General features: G+C 47.0%; 1 protein-coding gene across 1 annotated transcript in view; it reads right to left on the reverse strand.

Annotated features, from left to right (window-relative positions):
- Nucleotides 1-344: 344 nt before the first annotated feature.
- med13a (mediator complex subunit 13a) overlaps nucleotides 345-24799 on the reverse strand; it is a 110524-nt gene continuing 86069 nt past the window's right edge. Inside the window, exons 11-30 of the mRNA XM_031826638.1 lie at nucleotides 21746-21776; nucleotides 21136-21257; nucleotides 20167-20257; nucleotides 19188-19399; nucleotides 18725-18933; nucleotides 14850-15778; nucleotides 14477-14644; nucleotides 13439-13662; nucleotides 12245-12434; nucleotides 11619-12030; nucleotides 11273-11483; nucleotides 9892-10083; nucleotides 8362-8585; nucleotides 7881-8023; nucleotides 7592-7750; nucleotides 6786-6974; nucleotides 6479-6630; nucleotides 4730-4894; nucleotides 4250-4350; nucleotides 345-2002 (exon numbers count right to left, since the gene is read on the reverse strand). Of these exons, the coding sequence (XP_031682498.1) occupies nucleotides 1870-2002; nucleotides 4250-4350; nucleotides 4730-4894; nucleotides 6479-6630; nucleotides 6786-6974; nucleotides 7592-7750; nucleotides 7881-8023; nucleotides 8362-8585; nucleotides 9892-10083; nucleotides 11273-11483; nucleotides 11619-12030; nucleotides 12245-12434; nucleotides 13439-13662; nucleotides 14477-14644; nucleotides 14850-15778; nucleotides 18725-18933; nucleotides 19188-19399; nucleotides 20167-20257; nucleotides 21136-21257; nucleotides 21746-21776 (4257 nt within the window). The 3' untranslated portion in view covers nucleotides 345-1869. The remainder of the gene's footprint in view (nucleotides 2003-4249; nucleotides 4351-4729; nucleotides 4895-6478; nucleotides 6631-6785; nucleotides 6975-7591; nucleotides 7751-7880; nucleotides 8024-8361; nucleotides 8586-9891; nucleotides 10084-11272; nucleotides 11484-11618; nucleotides 12031-12244; nucleotides 12435-13438; nucleotides 13663-14476; nucleotides 14645-14849; nucleotides 15779-18724; nucleotides 18934-19187; nucleotides 19400-20166; nucleotides 20258-21135; nucleotides 21258-21745; nucleotides 21777-24799) is intronic.

The raw sequence follows: 24799 nt of genomic DNA on the forward strand, positions 1-24799 counted from the left end.
GGACCGGGACTGTCAGTGCTTTCATCATCCTTGCGGACTACTATGTGCCTGAATCACAAGTATTTTTTTCTTGTTGACAGGCTATTTTTATGTTTAAATGCAGATCCTGTAACAATCCCGATTTGGACCTTGTCTTAAAAAACGGGCACTATTTGTATACATTGGTATAAAATGTTTCTGAGTTCAAATAATATATAGATACATCTGTATACAGGCCTGTCTACACACAAAAGCAGACCATAGTCCAAAGGCCTAGATTTTAACAATAGAAAAGGTCTTGCAGTCTTATGCATGAATATGTTGAGGTGTCAGAAGTATGCAAGAGAAGATACATGACATTGGATTTTAGTGAAAGTACAGTTTTATTCCGAACAGGCGAAGATACAAGAGATCAATCTTCCTCTGTGCACAAATAAACACTGCATATCCATGGGCTTCCCTCCATATCCGGTTAAAGTTCATTTACACCACACATTTACTATCACATAGAAGTAAAATAGAGTTGGTCTAAATGCATCCGTAACCACTCAGAAATGGTGTCAAAAAAATAAACCTCAAAAGCCAATTGGGATTTGTATGGATAAGAAGAGGCATAGTATCCTCGTATATATCAGACTGATTACAGCTGCGCTATCTGTGTAGCGACCATTCATGTAAATTCGCAAGTTCAGGCTGGCTCGCCAGGCTAGCGGTATAGAGGGATGTGCTAAAAAGGACACTGCATATCTGAAAGGATAGGAGCTCTTTTTGCTCTATTCTTTTTTATTCCTCTGTCAAGATCTGTCACCAGACAGGGGTCAAACCTGAGGTCAGCTACATCCAAAAGAAGCCAATGGTTTTCTTCCAAATAATTGCACCTCACAATCCCTCTCCCAGTAAGCAAGAACCACAACAAATGCACAGGTAAAATTGAGTTGACGCACTTTATTCCTAAAACAGAAGCCGCACCACCCATCGCTGGCACGGCATTCATATATAATTATTTATATATATTGCCGTTTATTATTTTTTGTCTAAATGTGTGGTATAAAATACTATATATGACAATGTACCTCTTTATTTGAACACAGTGAACTTCATTGCTGTACAAGTCCTCTGCTGCTACAGCTTAGCTGTAAATCCTCCACGCACAAAGGCATGGACATAATTCTCCAATCTACTTCTTCTGTACATCGTGACAATACAAATATTCTGTCCCCAATACAAAAAATAATACTCTAAAAGCAAACTACTGCGACTTTATTTCATTTTTCTGGGGGGTTTTGTCTGTTTTTTAATTAAGAAGATTACATATATCTTAGACCAATTGCCTTAAAGCAGGAAGGCGATATAAACCTTCAAGATATTTATTATATATAAAAGCGATTAAGATAAATCATACATTTAAAAACTTACAATAAATAAGATAGATGCAGGCATTTCATTTGGATAAAATGTCATCCAAAGGAAAAAAGGGAATTTTTCGGGTCTTAAAACCAAGGATCCATTCAAGTGTTTCGATCACTGAAATGAGACTTGATTTCCAATACTTTACATGTTTCCCAAACGGTTTTGCCACAGTGTTACCATGGCATTACCACAGCAAATACAATGGCAACCGAGATCTCTCTCTTTTTCTCTTGTTCCTGTTATTAGCATCACCCGTTCCAGAAATCTCCCTTCTTCTTCTTCCACCACAGTGGTAGGAGCGGACTGAGATGTTTCTATGACCCGTATCTATTGGCGTCGCTACGGCCAAGGCATTCCTTCCATCCAGCAGCCTTCTCTAATCTACTCCTATTCAAGTCCAGCATCACCCTGCCAGGTTGGCATTTCCTTTGGCATGTCCCGTAATTGTCTCCCCTTCCCCTCCACCCTTTAGGCTATTTGTTACAACATCTTCATGATGAAGTTGTACATCTGGTTGAGCACCACAAAGTGGATGGGCAGACAGGAGCGCCGATCCTGCGTCGCGGGGTCACACGTCAACCAGGAAAGGGCATTGTACTGCTCCAGCACAAATCTACAGAGGGAAGGAGAGAGGAGGAGTTATTCACAACGAACACACCTCTCAAAGTGAGCAAAAAAACCTTGAGATCAAGTGGAATACATTACTCTCTCTTTGATAAGCACTTTAGATAGACCAGAAATTGATTGAAAGCATGTCCTAAGATCTTTAATGGCTGAGCCGTGGATGAGATTGACCCTTTGACTGCGGAGTGTATTTGTGACCGCATAATGTGTGCGTGTGTGGTCTCATTTTTATATCCTTGTGGGGACCTGAAATCCACAAAAGTCCCCACAAGGATGGAAAAATATATATATTATCCCTTATTATTTTAAGCTTAGGTGTTAGGTTTAGTGTTACGGTTATAATTAGGGTTAGGGGTTAGGGAAAATAGGACTTTGAATGGAAATACATTTCTGTGTATGTGTGTGTTTACTAGGGATGGGAATTTGACATTTTTTGACTGTTCGAGTACTCACATGTTTTTTTTTTTATCAAATGGAAAAACACATTTTTAGAACACAAGGTCCGTGCTGGAAAAACATACAGTAGGTGCACATTTATCTATATGCCATCAGATAGCAACAATGATTAATTCATCATAACCATTACGTACATTACTCAGTATGTGTGTGTAGAGGGAGCGGTCGGAACGCAACTGAGTGAATGAGATATGGAGGGGAAAGGACATTTAGGGAGAAGAACAGTGCGATGCTTGGATTGGTTTCTTTTTTGTTGTGCCTCGCAAATGCACATGTACAAATGGACACTAGTCAAAACAAACTAATGTTGTTAATTTCACTTGCCTGTTCGGGCAGCCACAAAGCACATTCCACCAAATAGTTTTACAGTATTTGACATCCGTTCGAGTACTCAAATATTCCGCACTAACAGATCCACAGATGATTCAATCTCTATTACACTCCCCACTGCCCTTTCCCACCTGGACAAAAGGAACACCTATGTGGGAATGCTATTCATTGTCTACAGCTCAGTGTTCAACACCATAGTGCCCTCAAAGCTCATCACTAAGTGAAGGACCCTGGGACTTAACATCTCCCACTGCAACTGGATCCTGGACTTCCTGACGGGCCGCCCCCCAAGTGGTAAGGGTAGGCAACAACACATCCGCCAAGCTGATCCTCAACATGGGGGCCCCTCAGGGAGTACAGTCCCCTCCTGTACTCCCTGTTCACTCATGACTGCACAGCCAGGCACGACTCCAACACCATCACTAGGTTTGCCGATGACAACAGTGGTAGGCCTGATCACCGAGAACGACGAGACAGCCTATAGGAGGTCAGAGTGTGGTGCCAGGTCAACAATCTCTCCCTCAACGTGCTCAAGACAAAGGAGATGATTGTGGACTACAGGAAAAGGAGGACTGAGCATGCCCCCATTCTCAGCGATGGGGCTGTAGAGGAGCAGGTTGAGAGCTTCAAGTTCCTCGGTGTCCACATCACCAACAAACTATCATGGTCAAAACACACCAAGACAGTCGTGAAGAGGGCACGACAAAACTTATTCTCCCTCAGGAGACTGAAAAGATTTGGCATGGGTCCTCAGATCCTCAAAAGGTCCTCAACCTGACTGGTTGCATCACTGCCTGGTATGGCAACTGCTCAGCCTCGACCGCAAGGCACTACAGAGGGCCCAGTACATCACTGGGGCCAAGCTTCCTGCCATCCAGGACCTCTATACCAGGCGGTGTCAGAGGAAGGCCTTAAACATTGTTAAAGACTCCAGCCTCCCTAGTTATAGACTTTTCTCTCCGCTACCGCATGACAAGCGGTACCGGAGAGCCAAGACTAGGTCCATCAGGCTTCTAAACAGCTTCTGCCCCCAAGCCATAAGACTCCTGAACATCTAGTCAAATGGCTACCCAGACTATTTGCATTCCCCCCCCCTTTACACTGCTGCTACCCTCTGTTATTATCTATGCATAGTCACTTTAATAACTCTACCTACATGTACATATTACCTCAATTACCTCGACTAACCGGTGCCCCCGCACATTGACTCTGTACCGGTACCCCCTGTATATAGCCTCGCTATTGTTATTTTACTGCTGCTCTTTAATTATTAGTTATTCTTATTTCTTATTCATATTTTTGGTGGGTATTTATTTACTATTTTGCTTAAACTGCACTGTTGGTTAGGGCTTGTAAGTAAGTATTTCACTGTTGTATTTGGTGAATGTGACAAATAACATTTGATTTGATTTGAATTACTTGATTACTCATGCCCATCCCCAATGTTTACCTGAGTACGTCTGAGGTCTGATTGGAGTCGAGTGGGTGGGAGTGTTTGCTGTGCAGCAGTTCATCTGATTGCACTGAAGACACGTGGAGATGCAGAGAGGCCTGGGGAAAGACAAGACACAAAGGAAGTCAGTGACAGGCCTAGCTAAACCATTCACACAGTAATACCAGAGCAAACAAAAGTCCGTCAATCACTGATATCTGGAGCAAGTGAATACAATCTAGGTTCAAATAAAATGATGTGTTAATTAACTATGATCGCTTGATACAGAATCTTGTCAAGTCAAAAACAATTATTTGAAAAATGAATATTAACAATGACGTCAAAGTGGCATTAGATCAGAAGACATATTATAATCCAGAGCCTGTATTCACAAAGCGTCTCAGACTACAAGAATGTTGATCCTAGATCAGCACTCGTACTCTGAGACAATATGAATATGGGCCAAGGAGTATGAGTGCAGATGCCTGACAGATTTACCTTGAGGAAAAGGGGACACTGGTTCTGAGCTTGAGGGCAGGCTGACCAGAACCAGTCAGGCAGTGGGCCGGCTTTGGCTGTGGACACAAAGTAGCCCAGGGCCAGGGGCTGCTGCAGGATGTTAGGAGCTTCATCGTGGGACTCCATCCGGTCTGTACTCTGGCCCTGAAAGGGAAGAGGAGGGAGATGAGTTCATCTCTGGCGTGTAATAATGTACACTGTAAAAGTCTTTTTGGTTTTTCATACATTACAGAACTGTTCAAGAAAACTAAGTAGCACTAGCATTATCAATCCAAGCCAAATCTACTTTATTAAGTTACTTAACTTAAATGTCATCTTTGTGTTCATCTTAAAGGGGCAATCTGCCATTGAAACGATAACAAAGCGATAGCCTATCACTGTTTTGGTTTAAAGCTGAGGGCTGGAGTAATGTAACTCTCAGATTCATAGACATATGAGCTAATTATACTTTTAACCATGTTTTCTGTTGATACAATGTAAAAAATAGTTTGAATTACTCTGTTTACAAAGAAGAGAAACCAGCTTATTTATTATTCTGATGGGGGGTATCAAATCAAATCAAATTGTATTGGTCAGATACACATGGTTAGCAGATGTTAATGTGAGTGTAGCGAAATGCTTGTACTTCTAGTTCCGACAAAGCAGTAATAACCAACGAGTAATCTAACCTAACAATTCCACAACTACTACCTTATATACAAGGGGATAAAGAATATGTACATAAAGATATATGAATGAGAGATGGTACAGAACGGCATAGGCAAGATGCAGTGGATGGTATCGAGTACAGCATATACATATACATATGAGATGAGTAATGTAGAGTATGTAAACATTATATTATATTAAGTGGCATTGTTTAAAGTGGCTAGTGATACATGTATTACATAAAGATGCAGTAGATGATATAGAGTACAGTATCTACATATACATATGAGATGAGTAATGTAGGGTATGTAAACATTATATTATATTAAGTGGCATTGTTTAAAGTGGCTAGTGATACATTTTTACATCAATTTCCATTATTAAAGTGGCTGGAGTTGAGTCAGTATGTTGGCAGCAGCCACTCAATGTTAGTGATGGCTGTTTAACAGTCTGATGGCCTTGAGATAGAAGCTGTTTTTCAGTCTCTCGGTCCCAGCTTTGATGCACCTGTACTGACCTCGCCTTCTGGATGATAGCGGGGTGAACAGGCAGTGGCTCGGGTGGTTGTTGTCCTTGATGACATTTAAACTAAGCTCATGAGGCATTTATAAGTTATATGCTTCAATAATCAATGGGTATATTTAATTCATTTAAAAGTATGAAAATGGATGTAGCAACTGCAGATTGTGTCTCTTCTGTTCCGCTCTTACCCCCCTGGCGTCTGCCGTGCATCACTCACTCTTATCATCTATTACGCACACCTGCCTTCCCTCGTCACGCGCATCAGCAACATTGGACTCACCTGGACTCACTCAAGCATCTGTGTATTTCCTTGCTCTGTTCCCTGCTGCTGCACTGATGTTTTTTTGTCTGTATTATCCGTTTACTGACGCTGTTACCGTCTCGTTCCATGTCCGTTCTGTATGAAATGTTTTACTTCCTATACCTGCTTCGTCTCTCCAGCTTCATCCATGTGACAGATTGCCCCTTTCAGTTCAAGATTTTTCCTCAATATAGTCTGTGCTGGAGTACCTCTTATAGTCTACACAGGTGAGACATGTTGTGGTGTGGTGGGCCTACCTTGCTGCCGTCTCCCCCCTGGTGGTAGTGGCCGCCGGGGGAGTGTACGGGCGAGGTGGTGGGCGAGGCGGGCAGGATATTGATGATGTCGGGGTCCACCAGGTCGTTCTCCTGGTCCAGCAGGTCAAAGATCCCAATGGCGTCCGACCCATCTGGACAGAGGAGAAGAGGAGAGAAACTCAAAAAAACGACTTCTTTCCAATGGACTAAATCAATTATTTTCAATAAGGTTAAAAGGTTAAGAAAAAGGTCAGGTCAAAGTTGAGAGTTGAGGCCAGATGGGGGAGCAGAGGTACAGTAGACTCACCGGGGATGGGGTTGAAGGCGATATCTATGTTGGTGTCAGTAGTGTAGTTGGAGCTAGCCACCTGGACAAAGGCTGAGGTGGGGAACACCAGGATGTGGGTACAGGATGTGTCCTGAGGAGTACTCAGCTGGGACGTCTGCATGTTCAGAGTGGTGCTGCGGCCGAACACTGAGCCTGTCGACACAGAGTCTGGAGAGAGAGAGGAAGTCAGGTTCACAATGTGTTCATCTTCATTGAATCTACATTGAACACAGACAGTATACACACAAATGGAAACAGGTGACATCTGCTATAGCTTTCATGCATTAATCAGTCAATTAATTAGTAACAACACTTCATTAATGCAGCAAAAATGTAAGTGGTGCCAATAAAAGCAACCTCGATCTTTCAACTGGCCATTATTATTCAGTCCAGTGCTCTATTGTATTCTATAATTATCATTGGATCTGTGGAGTATAACCCACAATGTCTGGGTCAAAGCCAAGTCCTGGGAGAGGAGACATCCATCTCCTTTAACCAAAACCACTGGTCCGGAGGGACCCGTCCAGCCCCTCCTCATATACAGCAGTAAACCCATATTATACACCCACAGTATCAATGGTCCATGCCAGTCTCCATCACATCACACAGAAATCAATGGAGTTTGAGAACCAGTGGTTTATGACTGAGAGAACCAGTGGTTTATGGCTGAGAGAAGCACTGTCCTCAGACCCATCAATCTGATAACAACAGGGAGCGACATGCATTATGATAGGCTGCCATCATCCATCAGACACACACACACAAAGGGCTGGAGAACGTAGTACCTGGCATGATGACAAAGGAGCCCTGAGGCTCCATGGCGACTAGGCAAGCGCTAAGGATGCTGGGAGTGTCGGAGGCAGAGATGCCACACATACGACACACCTCCTTGAGACGGCGACTCAGAGACTGCAGGTTCCTCCTGCTCAACAGAATACTCCAGTCTGGGACCGAGGCAGAAAGGAAAGAGGGAGAGGGGAAGAGAGAGAGAGATGAGTGAGTGAGTGAACGAGTAAGACAAAATAAACTCAAGAAAATTTACGTTTAACAGTAAAATAGAAGGCTCCACCTCACCTTTCAACTCGCCATGTCCCATTCTGCCCAGTCGACCAATCACCACCCTCCATGGCACTGATGTCATCTGCACCAGCCCCAAGCACCAATCCCACAGCTTCTGCAGGCCCGACCTCCGGGCAGAGCCTTTTTTCCTCCGCGCTCTATGTCGAAACAAAAACACACACACACACACATTCTGTCACACACTGAAACGACAGCTGAACATTTAACACAACACTTGTTACTACAAATCACTAGAGTTGCCAGGTTGGAAGGGAAGTTGTAGATTGTTGACCTAATATTCATTACTACACTTCATTATTAGACAGTTTTCATCATTACCTGGTATTTCGTTAAAAAAACGAAAAACTCAATGCAAAACAAACATCGTTTTGCTTTAAAAAAAAAACTGCTAGCTGCAATAGCCTGCCATTTGTAATGCTCTGCTCTGCTCGAGGTTTGCTGACTCTAGATGGTGGTGAGGATGATGTGGTCCCACCTGTTGGGCACGTCGATGCTGATGATGCAGGTCTCCAGCAGCTCTCCGTACAGGTCGGTGCAGGTGGCCAGGAGCCAGCGCTGGTCGTGGGACAGGCAGTAGCCCACAAACAGCACGTTGTACTTTTGAGAGGCCTCCCCGAACGTCTCCCCCAGCTCTGTCTGCTTGTCCTTGGTCGGCGCCAGGATGAACGGAGGCGTGTATAGCCGCAAACACTCTGGTCTCTGTTGGGCGACGAGAGAGGAGTCAAAGGTTAGGGGTTATACAAGGGTCATGTTTATTAGGTAGAACATGTTTTGAAACTGGGAGGTACTACTTAAATTTTAAATAACTCTGATATCTTTTTGTCTTCCATTGCAACATGTTTGGGTACATTGTGCCCTCCTGAACACAATTCAGGACTTACATCTATCTACTCCAGGACTAGAAAGACACATGAGAATCACTGAGTTGCTAGTCGGCTGAGCCAACACTCCAAAAGTATCACTACTGTTGTCCCCTCTCCCCACCCAAATCCCTGAAGAGATGACATTTATCCAGCTTGCTAAGTAGCTCTAGTACCCACTCCACTCCACTGTGTACAGGGGGAAATGCAATGTAGTGGCTGGCTGGCCTGAGAGAGTTAAATAGGATTGGGTGCCAGTCTAGGGCCTCTCCCTGTCTAAACCTGCAGCCTGGAATCCATTAGGGAGGTCTCAGAGAGCTAGCCAAGCAGATAATGGAAAGAAAACTGTAGAGAAGGAAGAGGGTTATAAGTTCGACTGGTCTTGTTCCAGGACTAAGGGGGTTAGTATAACCCTCTCTCCAGCTCAGTGCTCCCTCTCTGTGGAGCAGAGGGCTGAGGAGCTGAGGGCTGGAGAGCAGAGGGCTGGAGAGCAGAGGGCTGAGGATCAGAGGGCTAAGGAGAAGAGGGCTGAGGAGCAGAGGGCTGAGGAGAAGAGGGCTGAGGAGCTGAGGGCTGGAGAGCAGAGGGCTGGAGAGCAGAGGGCTGAGGAGCAGAGGGCTAAGGAGAAGAGGGCTGAGGAGCAGAGGGCTGAGGAGAAGAGGGCTGTGGAGCAGAGGGCTAAGGAGCAGAGGGCTGGAGAGCAGAGGGCTGAGGAGCAGAGGGCTGGAGAGCAGAGGGCTGAGGAGCAGAGGGCTGGAGAGCAGAGGGCTGAGGAGCAGAGGGCTGAGGAGCAGAGGGCTGAGGAGCAGAGGGCTGGAGAGCAGAGGGCTGAGGAGCAGAGGGCTGGAGAGCAGAGGGCTGAGGAGCAGAGGGCTGAGGAGCAGAGGGCTGAGGAGCAGAGGGCTGGAGAGCAGAGGGCTGAGGAGCAGAGGGCTGAGGAGCAGAGGGCTGTGGAGCCGGTCTGCTGGTTTACTGCTCTCCCTCCACTTCATTCATCCATTCAAGTCAATGCTTTCCTACAACTGGTTTCCCCACTCTAAATCAAATCACTGATTCAGACACAGCTGTCCCTGTGGTCCAGACATGCCAATCTCTGGTGATAAAGCTGCATATTAGTTAGGATCATGTCAGGATGAGTTGTGTACCTCTGGGCTCTTCAGTGCAGTGTCGATGGCCAGGCCAGGGCCAAAGCCGGTTAGTGACTTGACGTTGGTGGATCCGGGGAGGGGCCGCCTGCACTGGGAGAACACTGAGAAGGCCAGGGACTTGAGGTGTTGAGCATAGATATGACGCTCCTCGCTCCTCACCGGCTGGAGCAGGTACTGGCACGGGATGATCTGAGAGGTGCATACCAGCAGGTCAGCATACAACGCTAATAAAACTACTGTACATTACATACAGTGCCCTGTTCTGTCTTCTTTCATACAGATTGTCCCGTCTGACATCTTTAGCAGTAAAGCAAAGTCTTAGCAAATGTTAGTGATAGTTTATTCTAAATAAACAGACACTTCTTGACAATGCCAGACACAATATTTCATCAACACACACAGACTTGTGTTGAGGTTTCCTGTACAGAGTCAGAGTTGTGTTGAGGTTTCCTGTACAGAGTCAGAGTTGTGTTGAGGTTACCTGTACAGAGACAGAGTTGTGTTGAGGTTACCTGTACAGAGACAGAGTTGTGTTGAGGTTACCTGTACAGAGACAGAGTTGTGTTGAGGTTACCTGTACAGAGACAGAGTTGTGTTGAGGTTACCTGTACAGAGACAGACTTGTGTTGAGGTTACCTGTACAGAGACAGAGTTGTGTTGAGGTTACCTGTACAGAGACAGAGTTGTGTTGAGGTTACCTGTACAGAGACAGAGTTGTGTTGAGGTTACCTGTACAGAGACAGACTTGTGTTGAGGTTACCTGTACAGAGACAGAGTTGTGTTGAAGTTACCTGTACAGAGACAGAGTTGTGTTGAGGTTACCTGTACAGAGACAGAGTTGTGTTGAGGTTACCTGTACAGAGACAGAGTTGTGTTGAGGTTACCTGTACAGAGACAGAGTTGTGTTGAGGTTACCTGTACAGAGACAGAGTTGTGTTGAGGTTACCTGTACAGAGACAGAGTTGGGTTGAGGTTACCTGTACAGAGACAGAGTTGTGTTGAGGTTACCTGTACAGAGACAGAGTTGTGCTGAGGTTACCTGTACAGAGACAGAGTTGTGTTGAGGTTACCTGTACAGAGACAGAGTTGTGTTGAGGTTACCTGTACAGAGACAGAGTTGTGTTGAGAATACCTGTACAGAGACAGAGTTGTGTTGAGGTTACCTGTACAGAGACATAGTTGTGTTGAGGTTACCTGTACAGAGACAGAGTTGTGTTGAGGTTACCTGTACAGAGACAGAGTTGTGTTGAGGTTACCTGTACAGAGACAGACTTGTGTTGAGGTTACCTGTACAGAGACAGTTGTGTTGAGGTTACCTGTACAGAGACAGAGTTGTGTTGAGGTTACCTGTACAGAGACAGAGTTGTGTTGAGGTTACCTGTACAGAGACAGCGTTGCGGATGTGTGGTGGGAGGAACTGGAGCATCTCCAGGTAGCAGCGCAGCAGGCCCAGGGTCCACACACTGGACCCCGCCTCAGGCTCCTCATAGGTGAACGGGTCCACAATGTACACCACGATGGCCGGGGGGTATGTGATGGCGTGAGACTCTCCGTCCGTCGGCACACCCACCTTCTCTCGCTCCATGGTGCTGGAGAGGGGGACAAGAGCGAGAAGGGAGTTAGGACGAGGAATGGGGATTCCCTCCAGGCACTGTGTGTGTGTGTGTGTGTGTGTGTGTGTGTGTGTACATATGAGTGAATGCGGACCCTGGTGTTGTAGCTACCTCTCTAGGGGTTCAGTGGGTGCCTGGCTGGCTGAGTCCCCCCCAGGGAGTCCTGTGTTCTGCTGGCCCAGCTGCCCTCCCTGGGTGCCACCATCCAGGCCCTGGTTCTGCAAGCCCATGGTCCCAAAGGGAGGGAAAGAGCTGGGCTTGGCAGACTGCATCCCGCTGCTGGGCGCGCTCCCTGATGATGCCGCGCTGTTGGCACTGTTGGCTACACCCGTGCTGTTGCTAGGCGCGCTGCCGCTGCTGTTGGGGAGGGAGGGGCCTCCGGGGGTCACTGAATTTTGGGGGCCGGTCGAGGTGTTGGAGGAGGAGCCGGAGGATTGCATGGATGAGGATTGGCTGGAGGCAGGAGGGGGTGTGGGCTGTGCGAGGAGGGAGCTGTGTAAAGGCTGCGCAGCGAGGTATGGAGCTGAGGAGAGAGACAGGAGCAGAAAGCACAGGTTAACAGTAGTCAAACAACCTTTAACACAATCTCATTCATAAGCTATGTGAACGACCTCGCATTAGACTTTACAAACCAATATATATATAGAAAAATAGAAATGTTGTTGTAAAATGTTGTAAAACCATTTTCTTGGCAATATGGGCATGGGAGGTCCGACCGTGTCGTCACCGGAACCTACCAAGGTCGTAGCGGCAGACTTGAGCGTAAAGCTTGAGCTTGGCGAAGGCGTCACTGTTACCACTGGCAGCCTTAAGGAACCAATCGCTGACAGGCTGCTCTGCCAGCTTCTTGGCGGCCGCTCCACCCACTCTCACGATGCCGTCCGGGTGGTCTTTTGAGATGGGGCGGTGTTGGCCCAGACGACATGACTGCAGGGCACATGGAGAGTGGGGGTAGGGATGGAAGGAGAAGAAGGAGGGAGGGAGGGAAAGAGAGGAGGGATGGCGGAATGGTTAGACAACAGCACAGGAACGAACAACTTGAGTGAATGTATGTCGAGGTAGACAGTCCAATAAGGAATGGTACAGAACTGAAGGAGACAGGCTATTGTTTCTGTGATCAATACGTACAGTAGGCTGGGATAGCAAGGTATGGTTCCATTTCATTCAATAATTGAAAAGTGCCCTTTGTTTTCAATTAGGTGTTTTTCTATTTATCACACTGACATTTCAATTCACTTCCCAAAATGTCATATCCTCTTAACTCCCAACTCCTATGGTCATATCCTCTTAACTCCCAACTCCTATGGTCATATCCTCTTAACTCCCAACTCCCAAGGTCATATCCTCTTAACTCCCAAGGTCATATCCTCTTAACTCCCAACTCCTATGGTCATATCCTCTTAACTCCCAAGGTCATATCCTCTTAACTCCCAACTCCTATGGTCATATCCTCTTAACTCCCAACTCCTATGGTCATATCCTCTTAACTCCCAAGGTCATATCCTCTTAACTCCCAACTCCTATGGTCATATCCTCTTAACTCCCAACTCCCAAGGTCATATCCTCTTAACTCCCAAGGTCATATCCTCTTAACTCCCAACTGCTATGGTCATAGCCTCTTAACTCCTAACTCCTGTGGTCATATCCTCTTAACTCCCAACTCCCAAGGTCATATCCTCTTAACTCCCAAGGTCATATCCTCTTAACTCTCAACTCCTATGGTCATAGCCTCTTAACTCCTAACTCCTGTGGTCATAGCCTCTTAACTCTCAACTCCTATGGTCATAGCCTCTTAACTCTCAACTCCTATGGTCATTTTCATGATTTTTTGTATTTTTCCTAAAGAAAAACGTCTTGCTTCAGCTCTCCAAAGATGCCCCATCTCTTGCATGGTAAATTGACGTTAACGTTGTAACGTTCTCCAGCCTTACTTCGTAGACGGCGGTGAGGTCCCTGAAGAAGTTCTTGGCCCCCTGGAGCAGGGCCTCGTTGTCGGGACAGACCACCAGATAGCCCACGTCCCTGTGGGAGCCGAAGGGGTCCAGCAGCAGCTTCTCCCAGTAGGGCAGGCCGAAGGGCGACAGCACCACAAAGTCATACTCATAACCCACCAGGAAGGTAGGGATGGGCAGGGGCTCAGGAGACTCATCTGTGCCTGATGAAAGGAAGAAGGAGGGAGGAGGGAGGAGAAGGAAGGATGCGGGAAGAGAGAGGCAGGAGAGAGAAGAGAAGGTGAAGAGATGAGTAGGGAGCAGGAGTGAGGAGTGGAGAGGTATAAGAGAAGGTGAAGAGGAGGAGAGGAACAGGAGTGAGGAGTGGAGAGGTATAAGAGAAGGTGAAGAGGAGGAGAGGAACAGGAGTGAGGAGTGGAGAGGTATAAGAGAAGGTGAAGAGGAGGAGAGGAACAGGAGTGGAGAGGTATAAGAGAAGGTGAAGAGGAGGAGAGGAACAGGAGTGAGGAGTGGAGAGGTATAAGAGAAGGTGAAGAGGAGGAGAGGAGCAGGAGTGGAGAGGTATAAGAGAAGGTGAAGAGATGAGTAGGGAGCAGGAGTGAGGAGTGGAGAGGTATAAGAGAAGGTGAAGAGGAGGAGAGGAACAGGAGTGAGGAGTGGAGAGGTATAAGAGAAGGTGAAGAGGAGGAGAGGAACAGGAGTGAGGAGTGGAGAGGTATAAGAGAAGTTGAAGAGGAGGAGAGGAGCAGGAGTGAGGAGTGGAGAGGTGTAAGAGAAGGTGAAGAGGAGGCGAGGAACAGAGGGAGTGAGTAATTACTTAAACAAGCCAGCGTGCCACCCGTCACCTCTCAGAGAAGGATTGAAAGCCCAAAGTGAACCCATCACAGCAGCAGTGGTAGCTTCCCCACTGAGCTGACATCTGGACTAGAGCAGTGTGACTGAGATGACTACTGATCTGTACCGTATCTGCCTACGTGAGTTTTTAGCTCTTGGAGAATTTAGTCCCTGGTGGCTTACCGTAGGAGCCCCGTCCAGCCATCTTGTGGAACTGCTGCCAGGTGAGGGGTCCCTGAACACCCCAGGAGCGCACCGTCCTCTTCTTCTGGATGGCATCCTGGAGTACAGGCTGGAGGGAGAGCAGCACCCGCAACACGTCCTGAGAGCACAGAGCACTGATGTCCACCGCTGGGGAGAGGAGAAGGAGGAGAGAAATATAACTAGAAATATCAACATACCGCTAACTGGCAGGACAAATGAACAGACTGGTTTCTGTTGGTTAGTTATGCTAGCCATCTGAAGCTCTGAAGGGCCAAATGCAAAGAACAAGGTATCAATGTATCAGACATGGACTTTAATGATGGTTAGAACAACAAAATTGTGTTTTTCTTACCATTTTGTTTAGACCAGCGGTGGAGACAGGTGCTCTTGACCAGGGCCTCGTCCACCTTGCCTCCTGACATGTTGTCCATGAACTGGCGGCCGTGCTCCAGGGCCATGTAGCAGTCACTGTGGAAGTCCCTCTCCTCCACCCTCACACAGGCCGGCACTGGACAACCCCCGGGCCCCCGCGCTGCCAGGCTGTCAGGCTCCATCCCAGCCATGGGAGAGAAGGGGTTGGTGCACTGGTCCTGTAGCAGTAAGATCAGTTCGTCTGGTACCCTCTCCCCCCTCCCTCCTCCCCCTGTCCTCTCCAGCGAGTGTTGCCGCAGTGCCTCGAATCGCTTCTCCGCCTCGCGGCTGACGTCCGAGTCGCGTCCGATGATGTCCAGCTCGTCCTCCAGGAAGAGGCCCGAGCTGTTGCCGTAACGGCGGTTGACGACTGCGCTGAAGCCGCAGGTGCAGGGGTACTGGGCCTCTCCCGTGGGGTCGCTCAGGTACACCCCCACGTCGGCCCCCTTGATGTTCATGTTGCACACGCAGATGCAGCAGCTGTCGAAGTTGCAGTCCTTGAAGAGGTTCATGACGGACTCAGAGAGGATGAGGGTGACGTAGAGGCTGTGGGCCTCGGGGATGGAGGGCACGGTGGCAGGTTCCACTGAGTTGAGGGGTCGACAGGTGGAGGGGGTAGAGGCAGGCGAGTAGAGGTCCGAGTTCTCGTACTTGAGCGAACCCTGGACACTGGCGGGCCCTCTGGGGGTGCGTGGGGTACGGGGAGTGCGTGGTGTCGGGGCGGAGAAGCGCGGGGTGGCCGGTGAGGGCAGGATGCCCGTGCCACTGTTGCTGGGGGGGGCACTGTTGGACATGAAGGGAGTATGGGTCTGGGGTGTGTAACTCTGGCTGTAGTCCTGGTCCATGGCACTGCCCACACTGGGGATGTTACTGTGACAGAGAGAAGTGAAGAGAGGAATCAGTCACACAAACCAGCCTGTGGGGATAATATGCTAGAGCAGGGATCATCAACTTGAATGAATGGTCGGGGGACGCAACATAATTACAAATCATTTGTAGACTGCTTACATTTGTATAATTATGATCACGTCTCTCTACTATGCGTGGAAATACCTAGGAACACATTTCCCAAATTAAAATAGCTTGGAGCTGATTTCCTGGTGTTTTTACAGTTTTTTTTATGTCCAACAATGAAAATTGAAGAACAACAAAACATTGGTGGGCCAAATAAAACCACCCGCAGGACAAAATGAGTCGCGCAGGTCGTCAATTGGGGAACCCTGTGCTATAGCTTGATTCAAAACAACACAACAAACCAGAGCTTGGGATACAGTAACACAACAATCAAATCAAATCAAATCAAATCAAATTTATTTATATAGCCCTTCGTACATCAGCTGATATCTCAAAGTGCTGTACAGAAACCCAGCCTAAAACCCCAAACAGCAAGCAATGCAGGTGTAGAAGCACGGTGGCTAGGAAAAACTCCCTCAACAGTTCATTTCAGTATCAACTAAACCTCCATTATACAGCAGAGGTAAAACAACACCACAACCGTCAAGAGGGGGAATGGTTCACAAAAAAGCAGAGAAAAGTGTCTGCCTGTCTATTGGGGTATCTATTGGGGTATCTATTGGGGTATCCCAATGCCACTGAGGAAGGCGCTGCCATTTGAAGCAGCCACTCAATTAGGGAGATGAGTCTATTTTTGGGCCTGGCGAGAGGAGGAGAGCAGCTGTGATGAGAGCTAAAGAGGCAGGAGAGCACAGCACAGCCTGTCCCTGTCCATACCTAGGCTACTTACATATGTGTGGGACAGAAACACATTGTGGCTGAACCTAAAGCAGTAGGCCCCTGCCTCCTCCCTCTCTCTCCACCCCTATACAGTGAACTACCTTTGATCAGGGCCCATAGTGCACTATAAAGGAAATAGAGTGCTATTTGGGATGCAACCCTTACACAGCAGTAGGGCAGGTTAAGTAGTGAGGGTCGTAAAAACAGCATGACCACCTTATAGGGCTTTCCCATGACATTCTGGGACTTGACTGCCATTCTTAGCACTCTGCAAGGAACAGAGGCCCCATCTATATCCCCCTCTACCCAGACAGAGGAACAGCAAGGTCCTAATGTTTTACATCAATTGACAGACGTTCTTTTCCAGAGCGACTTACAGGAGCAATTAGGGTTAAGTGCCTTGCTCAAAGACACAACGGCAGATTGTTTCTCTCCACCTAGTCAGCCTGGGGATTCAAACCAGCAACCTTTCAGTTACTGGACTGCTGAGTGGCGCAGTGGTCTAAGGCACTGCGTCTCAGTGCTAGAGGTGTCACTACAGACCCTGGTTCGATGCTGGGCTGTATCACAAGGGGTCCCATTGGCCCAGCGTCGTCTGGGTTTAGGGGAGGCTTTGGCCGGGGTCGGCCGTCATTGTAAATAAGACTTTGTTCTTAAGTAACTTGCCTAGTTAAATAAAGGTTACATAAAACATGTGAATACTGGCCCAACGCTCTTAACCACTAGAAATTTGACTTGGCCCCTAAAACCCTCACAAACTTTTACAGATGCACAATTGAGAGCATCCTGTTGCGCTGTATCACTGCCTGGTACGGCAACCACTGCGGTCCCGTCGATGTGGAAAGGGGCGTGCTCCCTATGCTGTTTCCTGAAGTCCACTATCAGCTCGCTTTGTTGACGTTGAGTGAGAGGTTATTTTCCTGGCACCACTTTCCAAGGGAGTTTATCATTTTCATTTTACAGACCTCCGAAACAAAAACTCCCAATGAGTAGTACTGTTATTGCGGACCTTTTTCCTAGTAGTGTAATTACCATATGGTGGCAATTGAGTGATTTGAAGTTTTTTATAAGTAATGGCAAAACCAGGTTTGTTTCCCTAATATATGGCTGTATGATCATAGCTGTACCTCTCTGCATAATTTGGGGCATGCCTGTTTAAACAGCCATCACTAGCCGGGTACCACCCGGTTGCTCAACCCTCCACCTTAGAGGCTGCTGCCCTATATACATAGACATGAAATCACAGGCCACTTTAATAATGGAACACTAGTCACTTTAATAATGTTTACATACTGCTTTACTCATCTCATATGTATTTTCTGGATTCTATTCTACTGTATTTTAGTCAAAGCCACTCCGACATTGCTCAATCTAATATTTATTTACTTATGGATTTGTGTGTATCGTTGTGAATCGTTTTTCGATACAACTGCACTGTTAGATACTACGGCACTGTTGGAGCTAGGAAGACAAGCATTTCGCTACACCCGCAATTACATCTGCTACATATGTGTATGTGACCAATACAATTTGATTTGATTTGATAGACCAGGCTCAGTACCGAGGGATAATAATCCTCACCTTCAATCACCACCATGCTTTCTACACTCATCTCCCCTCCTCTCAATCAGCCATGCCTGAGGAATAGAACAGGCTCCTCAGGGGGTAGGGGGATAAACCCAAGTGTGTGTGTGTGTGTGTGTGTGTGTCTGTATCGTCTAAGTCTAAATTACACTGCAGCTTCAGTATCCCTCTGCACAGATGAGCATTACGAATTGTAAAAAAAAAAATCCTTGGAGCAGCTGGGAAAGTCTCCATTGGTTCCACAGGCTTTAGAAGCAGAGGAGAGGGTCCTGAGACAGTCAGTTAGCCACGCAGACAGACAGCCATCCCATAGCAGATGGGCCCCTAGCAGTTAGGCATTCAGACAAAACACATTAGTTATGAGTGGTTCATATAGAGATTGACTGATTGATTGATTTACTCTATCAGACAATTCAAATGCACAACCACACACCAATACAATGGCAGGTGAGGAGAAAAGTGGTTTCTGGACTATGTACTTGAAGGAAATATGTTTACCTGTCTTTGTTGAGGTAGGCCATGGAAGGCACATGGGGGTGGTTGAGCATCTCTTGTTTGCCCACGGTGGTCCAGCTGGGCCTGTAGATGCACTCGTCTGGCATCTTGATAGGGGGCAGACACTGGCTGGGCAGGGTCTTGAGGGGGGCAAACATGGAGCAGCCCACAAATGCCTGGCACAGCTCCGGCTTGTACACAAACGAGAAGTCCTGAGGGGGAGAGACAGGGAGCGGTGGCGTATGACACTGGGGTTAGACCATGTGCTGTATGTACACTGATGCTACAGTACTATGACTTCAATTGACTTTTTCATTCATCCTTATTGTAACTCCTGGGCATGGTTAGGCTAGAAAACACCAGCAGTCCTAAGTTCAGCAACAGTTAGGTGATGCAGAGGAGTTATCCATGACTTCTAATCAGGGTCAGAGAGGGGGTCAAGTTGAAAATTAGGGGCCAAACCCACCTTGATTTCCTGCGGCTTGGGGCTGCAGTAGCCTTCCTCCACCTCGATCTTGAAGTGTCCCCCAAGGGACGAGGTACCGTCCAGGTTGGTCATGCCCTGTCCGACCTCCAGGCCGCCATACTCCTTACTGCCCATGTTCATGGGAGAGTAGCCCATGATGTGCTGCTCCAGGCTGGGGGGAGTGGGGAACATCTGGTGCAAATCTGCCGAGCCTAGAGGAGATAGAGGGATGAGAGGGGAAAGATAGGGATAAATTAAGAAGGGGGGGGGGGGGGGGGGGCGTTAGAGACTAGAGAGGAATCAAGGTTCTCATTCAGTGACAACAACAAGTGAAGATCTGAAGTCTCAAAGGCAGCCATGGCTCAACAGGTACGATCAACAGTTTGACAGTCTAACTGCTGAGGCAACAAACACCTTGTTTCACACACAAAGCTATACACTAGTCACATAGAGAGGTAGATAATGAGACACTTGTTCCTGCCCCATGGCTCAGAGCTGTCTGTTTGGAGTGGAGCAGGGTCGCTCAGACAGCCAGTGACTTCTGTAGAACTCTTATCACCACAAGGGGGCGCAGCATAGGTAAACAACATCTCTGGGCTGAGTAGGAGTGCTGATCTGTGATCAGTTTTGCCTTTTGCCTTATGAACATAGAGACCTGATATTAGATCAGCACTCCTACTGAGATGCCTGATACATATGGATCTTGGAATGCAAACATGTGCTAAGACTAGTGACTGAAGAAGCTTCATGCTTCATTAGTGAATTAATGAGTATGAACAGGCTGTGCTTTCCAAGTGTTATATTATGAGTTTCTGCATGGGTTTGAGTTGCCTCAAGCACATTTTCAGTGCATTATCCTTAGGCTGAGGAGTGGGGAAAGCTGATCTTGGGTCAGTGCTTAGTGGTATCCTATCCCATAAGCATTGACCTAGGAGCTGATTGAACAGGCTGATCTGAGAGCAGGGAGAAGCAGGCTTACTGATGCAAGAGACTGGGTCCAGAATGGCTGGCTTTGGTTCCTTGTTGCCAAATTTATCACCTGTTCCATTCACTGCTCGTCTGGAACCAGGCTGTTGAACATATAAACAAAGACATGGCAAAAATAAGATTCAAAACATTCAAACGTTTATTCACAAAAACAACACACAAAATTAAATGACACGTCTCTATATATATTTTATCTCAATGAGACTAAACTGTATAACAAAACATAAATCAATATTACACATTTTCTGAAACCCGAGAACAGTGACAGTCAACAAATCGATGTGACAACAACAAAGCCCCTGCAGTGAGGGGTCGGGGAACCCGGTTGGCAGGCCTTAACCCAGTGGTGGCATTGCAGCCCTCAGTGTGCTTTTGCAGTGTTGTTGGTGCCAGACAGTCTCAGAGGGGGCTGGACTGTGACTGTTCTGTTCTGTGGGGGCCAAAGTCAAAACAGAGTCCTTTGGAAGCCATCCATATCCACCTTTCGGGCTGGGGAAAGCCTTTTTGAATCTATTCCGCGTTTAAACAAGTTTTTGACAAATCAGAGCAGATATATAGCCAATAATTGGGCAAAAGATCAGAATCAGGGTCTGTGTAAACGTAGCCCGATAACACTGTAATGTGTTGTAGGATGACATGTCAGCCATAGACGCTGATGTACTGCATGCACGCAACATTCTGGCTCACCAACACACACACTTGCCAGGCGGTACTCTAGCTAATGGGATATTTATTGTGGTTTAGTGCAGCGGGCAGGCTATAGTGCTGGCAGGCCCCAATGACCGCAAGTTCATCCTCTTCACACACACACACACACACACACACACACACACACACACACACACACACACACCGCAAGTTCATCCTCTTCACACACACACACACACACACACACACACACACACACACACACACACACACACACACACACACACACACACACACACACACACACACTGACCGTGAGTTCATCCTCGTCTGAGTTGAAGAGGTTGTCCAGGTCGTTGATGGACACAGCCAAATCTGTCTCATGGATCAGACTGGTGGAGGCAGTGCGTGCGTGTGCGGCTGCCCGCGCTGCGTCTGGCGGAGGAAGGAGAAGGAACACACACGGGGATTAGGTTGATAACCCACCTGTAGCTCCCAAATATACCTTGACGTCAGAGGCTGTCAGTATTACATGTGGGCTTATTCCTGAGACTGCATTCAATAGCTAGTACACATATATACGTGATATAACCCCCCAGTAAAACACACCTGAACTAAGTCTACTAATGCATCTACATGCCTGAGGAATCTAGATAAGACTTTACCATTACAAATCATATGTGGTGGAGCTACAGACACACCACAGTATGATGGCTCAGACTGATTGATTGCATTTACTGTTGCTGAGAGAAGCCCAATGACAGACAGGTGGTAAGCTACAGTATGGTTTCACACCATCATCAAAGGCTGGCTTAGGCTGCTACTGCTGTCACTCGGGTAGGCTGTGGACCCAGGTAATATCCCTGTCATCTAACAGAGCACAGAACTACACAGTACAGCAGAGACAGACAGAGGATCCTTACCATCTGACAGACCTGCTGCTCCATCCTCCCCCTGAGAGACAGGGAGAGAGAAAGACAGAAGGAGAGCGAGAAACACAGAGACCAAGAGAGAGAGAGTGAGAGGCAGACCAAGAGAGAGAGAGAGAGAGAGAGAAAGAGAGAGAGAGTGGCAGACCAAGAGAGAGAGAGAGAGAGAGATGCAGACCAAGAGAGAGAGAGAGAGAGTGAGAGAGAGGCAGACCAAGAGAGAGAGAGAGAGTGAGAGAGAGGCAGACCAAGAGAGAGAGAGAGAGAGAGAGAGGCAGACCAAGAGAGAGAGAGAGAGAGGCAGACCAAGAGAGAGAGAGAGAGAGAGAGAGAGAGAGAGACAGACCAAGAGAGAGAGAGAGAAAGAGAGTGAGAGAGAGGCAGACCAAGAGAGAGAGAGAGAGAGAGAGAGAGAGAGAGAGAGAGAGAGAGAGAGAGAGTGAGAGAGAGAGAGAGAGAGAGAGAGAGAGGCAGACCAAGAGAGAGAGAGAAAGAGAGTGAGAGAGAGGCAGACCAAGAGAGAGAGAGAGAGAGAGAGTGAGAGAGAGGCAGACCAAGAGAGAGAGAGAGAGGCAGACCAAGAGAGAGAGAGATAAAGAGAGTGAGAGAGAGGCAGACCAAGAGAGAGAGAGAGAGAGAGAGAGAGAGAGAGAGAGAGAGAGAGAGAGAGAGAGAGAGAGAGAGAGAGAAAGGGTGAGTGAGAGACAGACGAGAGAGATCAATATTGTGCACAAAACAAATGCAAAGAAACAAAACCAATAGGATATAGCTGATCAAACACAATCAAAATATATTGATAATGGATAAACGACTATAGCAGATACAGTCTATATGAAACTGTTTTAAATACATGTTTACAATAAACACAGTCTAAACCACATAACAAGAGGGGAATCTCTTGCCTAAATGTAGAAAGTACACAGGTGCCTCCAGCTCATGAGAGCTGTTGCTGCTCTCTCAGTCTCAGTTGAGAAAAGGTTATTTTTGGCAGACTTAACAAAAATAGAGCGAAGAGGGGAACGAACAAACGTCTCTGTACAGACTGTACTAATGAGATTTCCAGACAAGGCTACCAGTGTATGTGAGAAATGCCATGGCCTCCTAGGCCAGGGAGGGAGGGAGCCCTAACGCCACCACACTACGTCAATACCTCTCAGGGATAGGGCTGTTCTTGTGGTTCTCTGTGGCTCAGTTGGTAGAGCATGGCACATGCAAAGCCAGGATTGTGGGTTTGATTCCCATTGGGGCCACCAATTCTGAGAATGTATGCATGTCTGACTGTATGTCACTTTGGATAAAAGCGTCAGCTAAATGTCATATATTATGATGGGGACTCCGTATACATGGCAGGCATACAGAGTCACATACACACAAGGGGTTGGGGCTGAAGGAATGGAATGTTCCAGTAGCCATTGATTTCATTACGCTCCAGGGTCTCTCTCTCTCTCTCTGTGTAAAGGACCTTTAATCTGTTTCCTTTGAAGGCCTGCTGCAATACGGGGGGGGGGGGTGGCACAAGCAGCAAACAGAAAACGTATGACGCCAGCTAGCCCCTTATCAATAACTGGCGCTTGGCTGGAACGCCGGGGCATGTGTTTGTATGGATGCGTTCCAGCCTGGCGTCACACTGCCCTTATTATTCCCAAACGGTTTGCATGAAAGAATCCTCTCTCTCTCTTTCTCCACATCTCTGGCCATTTCATCTGAGGGGTCAGGCACTTATTCACAAGATCCTGCCCTCTCAAACACAGCCAATTCAGTCTGTAAATCCAAAGAATGTGGATGCTGTAGTGACATGGCGACCTCATTGTAAAGCAGCGTAGAGGAGCCTGCTGCCACTGAACAACACGCAGTTTAGACCAGCGATTCTTTGCTCCAGTCTGAACTTAAACGACTTAAACCAGTTAGAAAGTGTATAGAAGTAATAATAAACTTACAATTTTAAATAATTTAATCTCTGAACAATTTCTCTTCAATCACAGTGTTTTCAATATAGAGCTATTAGCAGTGATAATTTAGTTTTTTTTTTTTTTATCATTACGAATATGGGCAAAATGTAAGAAGTGACAATGAAAGGTGGGAATGTTGTTCCCTTGTCATATAATTGATACATTTACAATCAGTATAGCATTAAAAATAGTTTTCCAGATTGCATTTTGGTGATTCTTGTTTTCGCAATGTGAATATTGGGTCGCCCTGAGAAAACCTGGTTGAATTTGGGTCCCGAGGCAAAACCAATTGAGAACCACTGGTTTAGACCTTAGACCAGCCAGTCAGTGTGATGTTCATATGGTGCCCCACAGTACAGCTCTACCAGAGACTCCCTTTCCTGTTTTCTCTGCTGCTACTATATGCCCAGCTCCACTGCTAAGTGAGTGTGCTGTTTGGTTTCATAGGCAGGGGGTTCTAGTCAATGTTCCCTCTAAGCTACACGTGTGCGCTGGCGCGCAGCTCCCCAGGGGCTGCCTCACAGAAGAAGAAATATCACCCCGCACAGAGAAGCACAAGATTTAATTTCACTCAACTTTCTAGAGTTTTACTTTTTTATTTTTTTAACCTTTATTTAACTAGGCAAGTCAGTTAAGAACACATTCTTATTTACAATGACGGCCTAGGAACAGTGGGTTGACTGCCTAGGAACAGTGGGTTGACTGCCTAGGAACAGTGGGTTAACTGCCTTGTTCAGGGGCAGGACAACAGATTTTTACCTAGTCAGCTCTGGGATTCGATGTAGCAACCTTTCAGTCCAACGCTCTAACCACTAGGCTAACTGCCGCCCCCAGTTCTAGAGTGAACACTATCAAGGCTTCCCTTTACTCTGGGAATTGTGATCGAATCAACGCAATATTAACCACTTTCAATGCAACATAGCGAAACAAAACGAACTATGCAAGACTTAAGTATGTAGAACTAACTATGTAAGAGATTGTGTTGTAGGCAAAGCACATCGGAATAGGATTCTATTGCACTGACAGGCACGACTCAGGCCCATACTCTACACAGATCGGTGCGCCATAACCAATCAGAGCTGCAGTAGGCCTATATGCA

This window comes from Oncorhynchus kisutch, linkage group LG6 (genome assembly GCF_002021735.2).
Source record: "Oncorhynchus kisutch isolate 150728-3 linkage group LG6, Okis_V2, whole genome shotgun sequence".
Classification (NCBI taxonomy): Eukaryota; Metazoa; Chordata; class Actinopteri; order Salmoniformes; family Salmonidae; genus Oncorhynchus; species Oncorhynchus kisutch.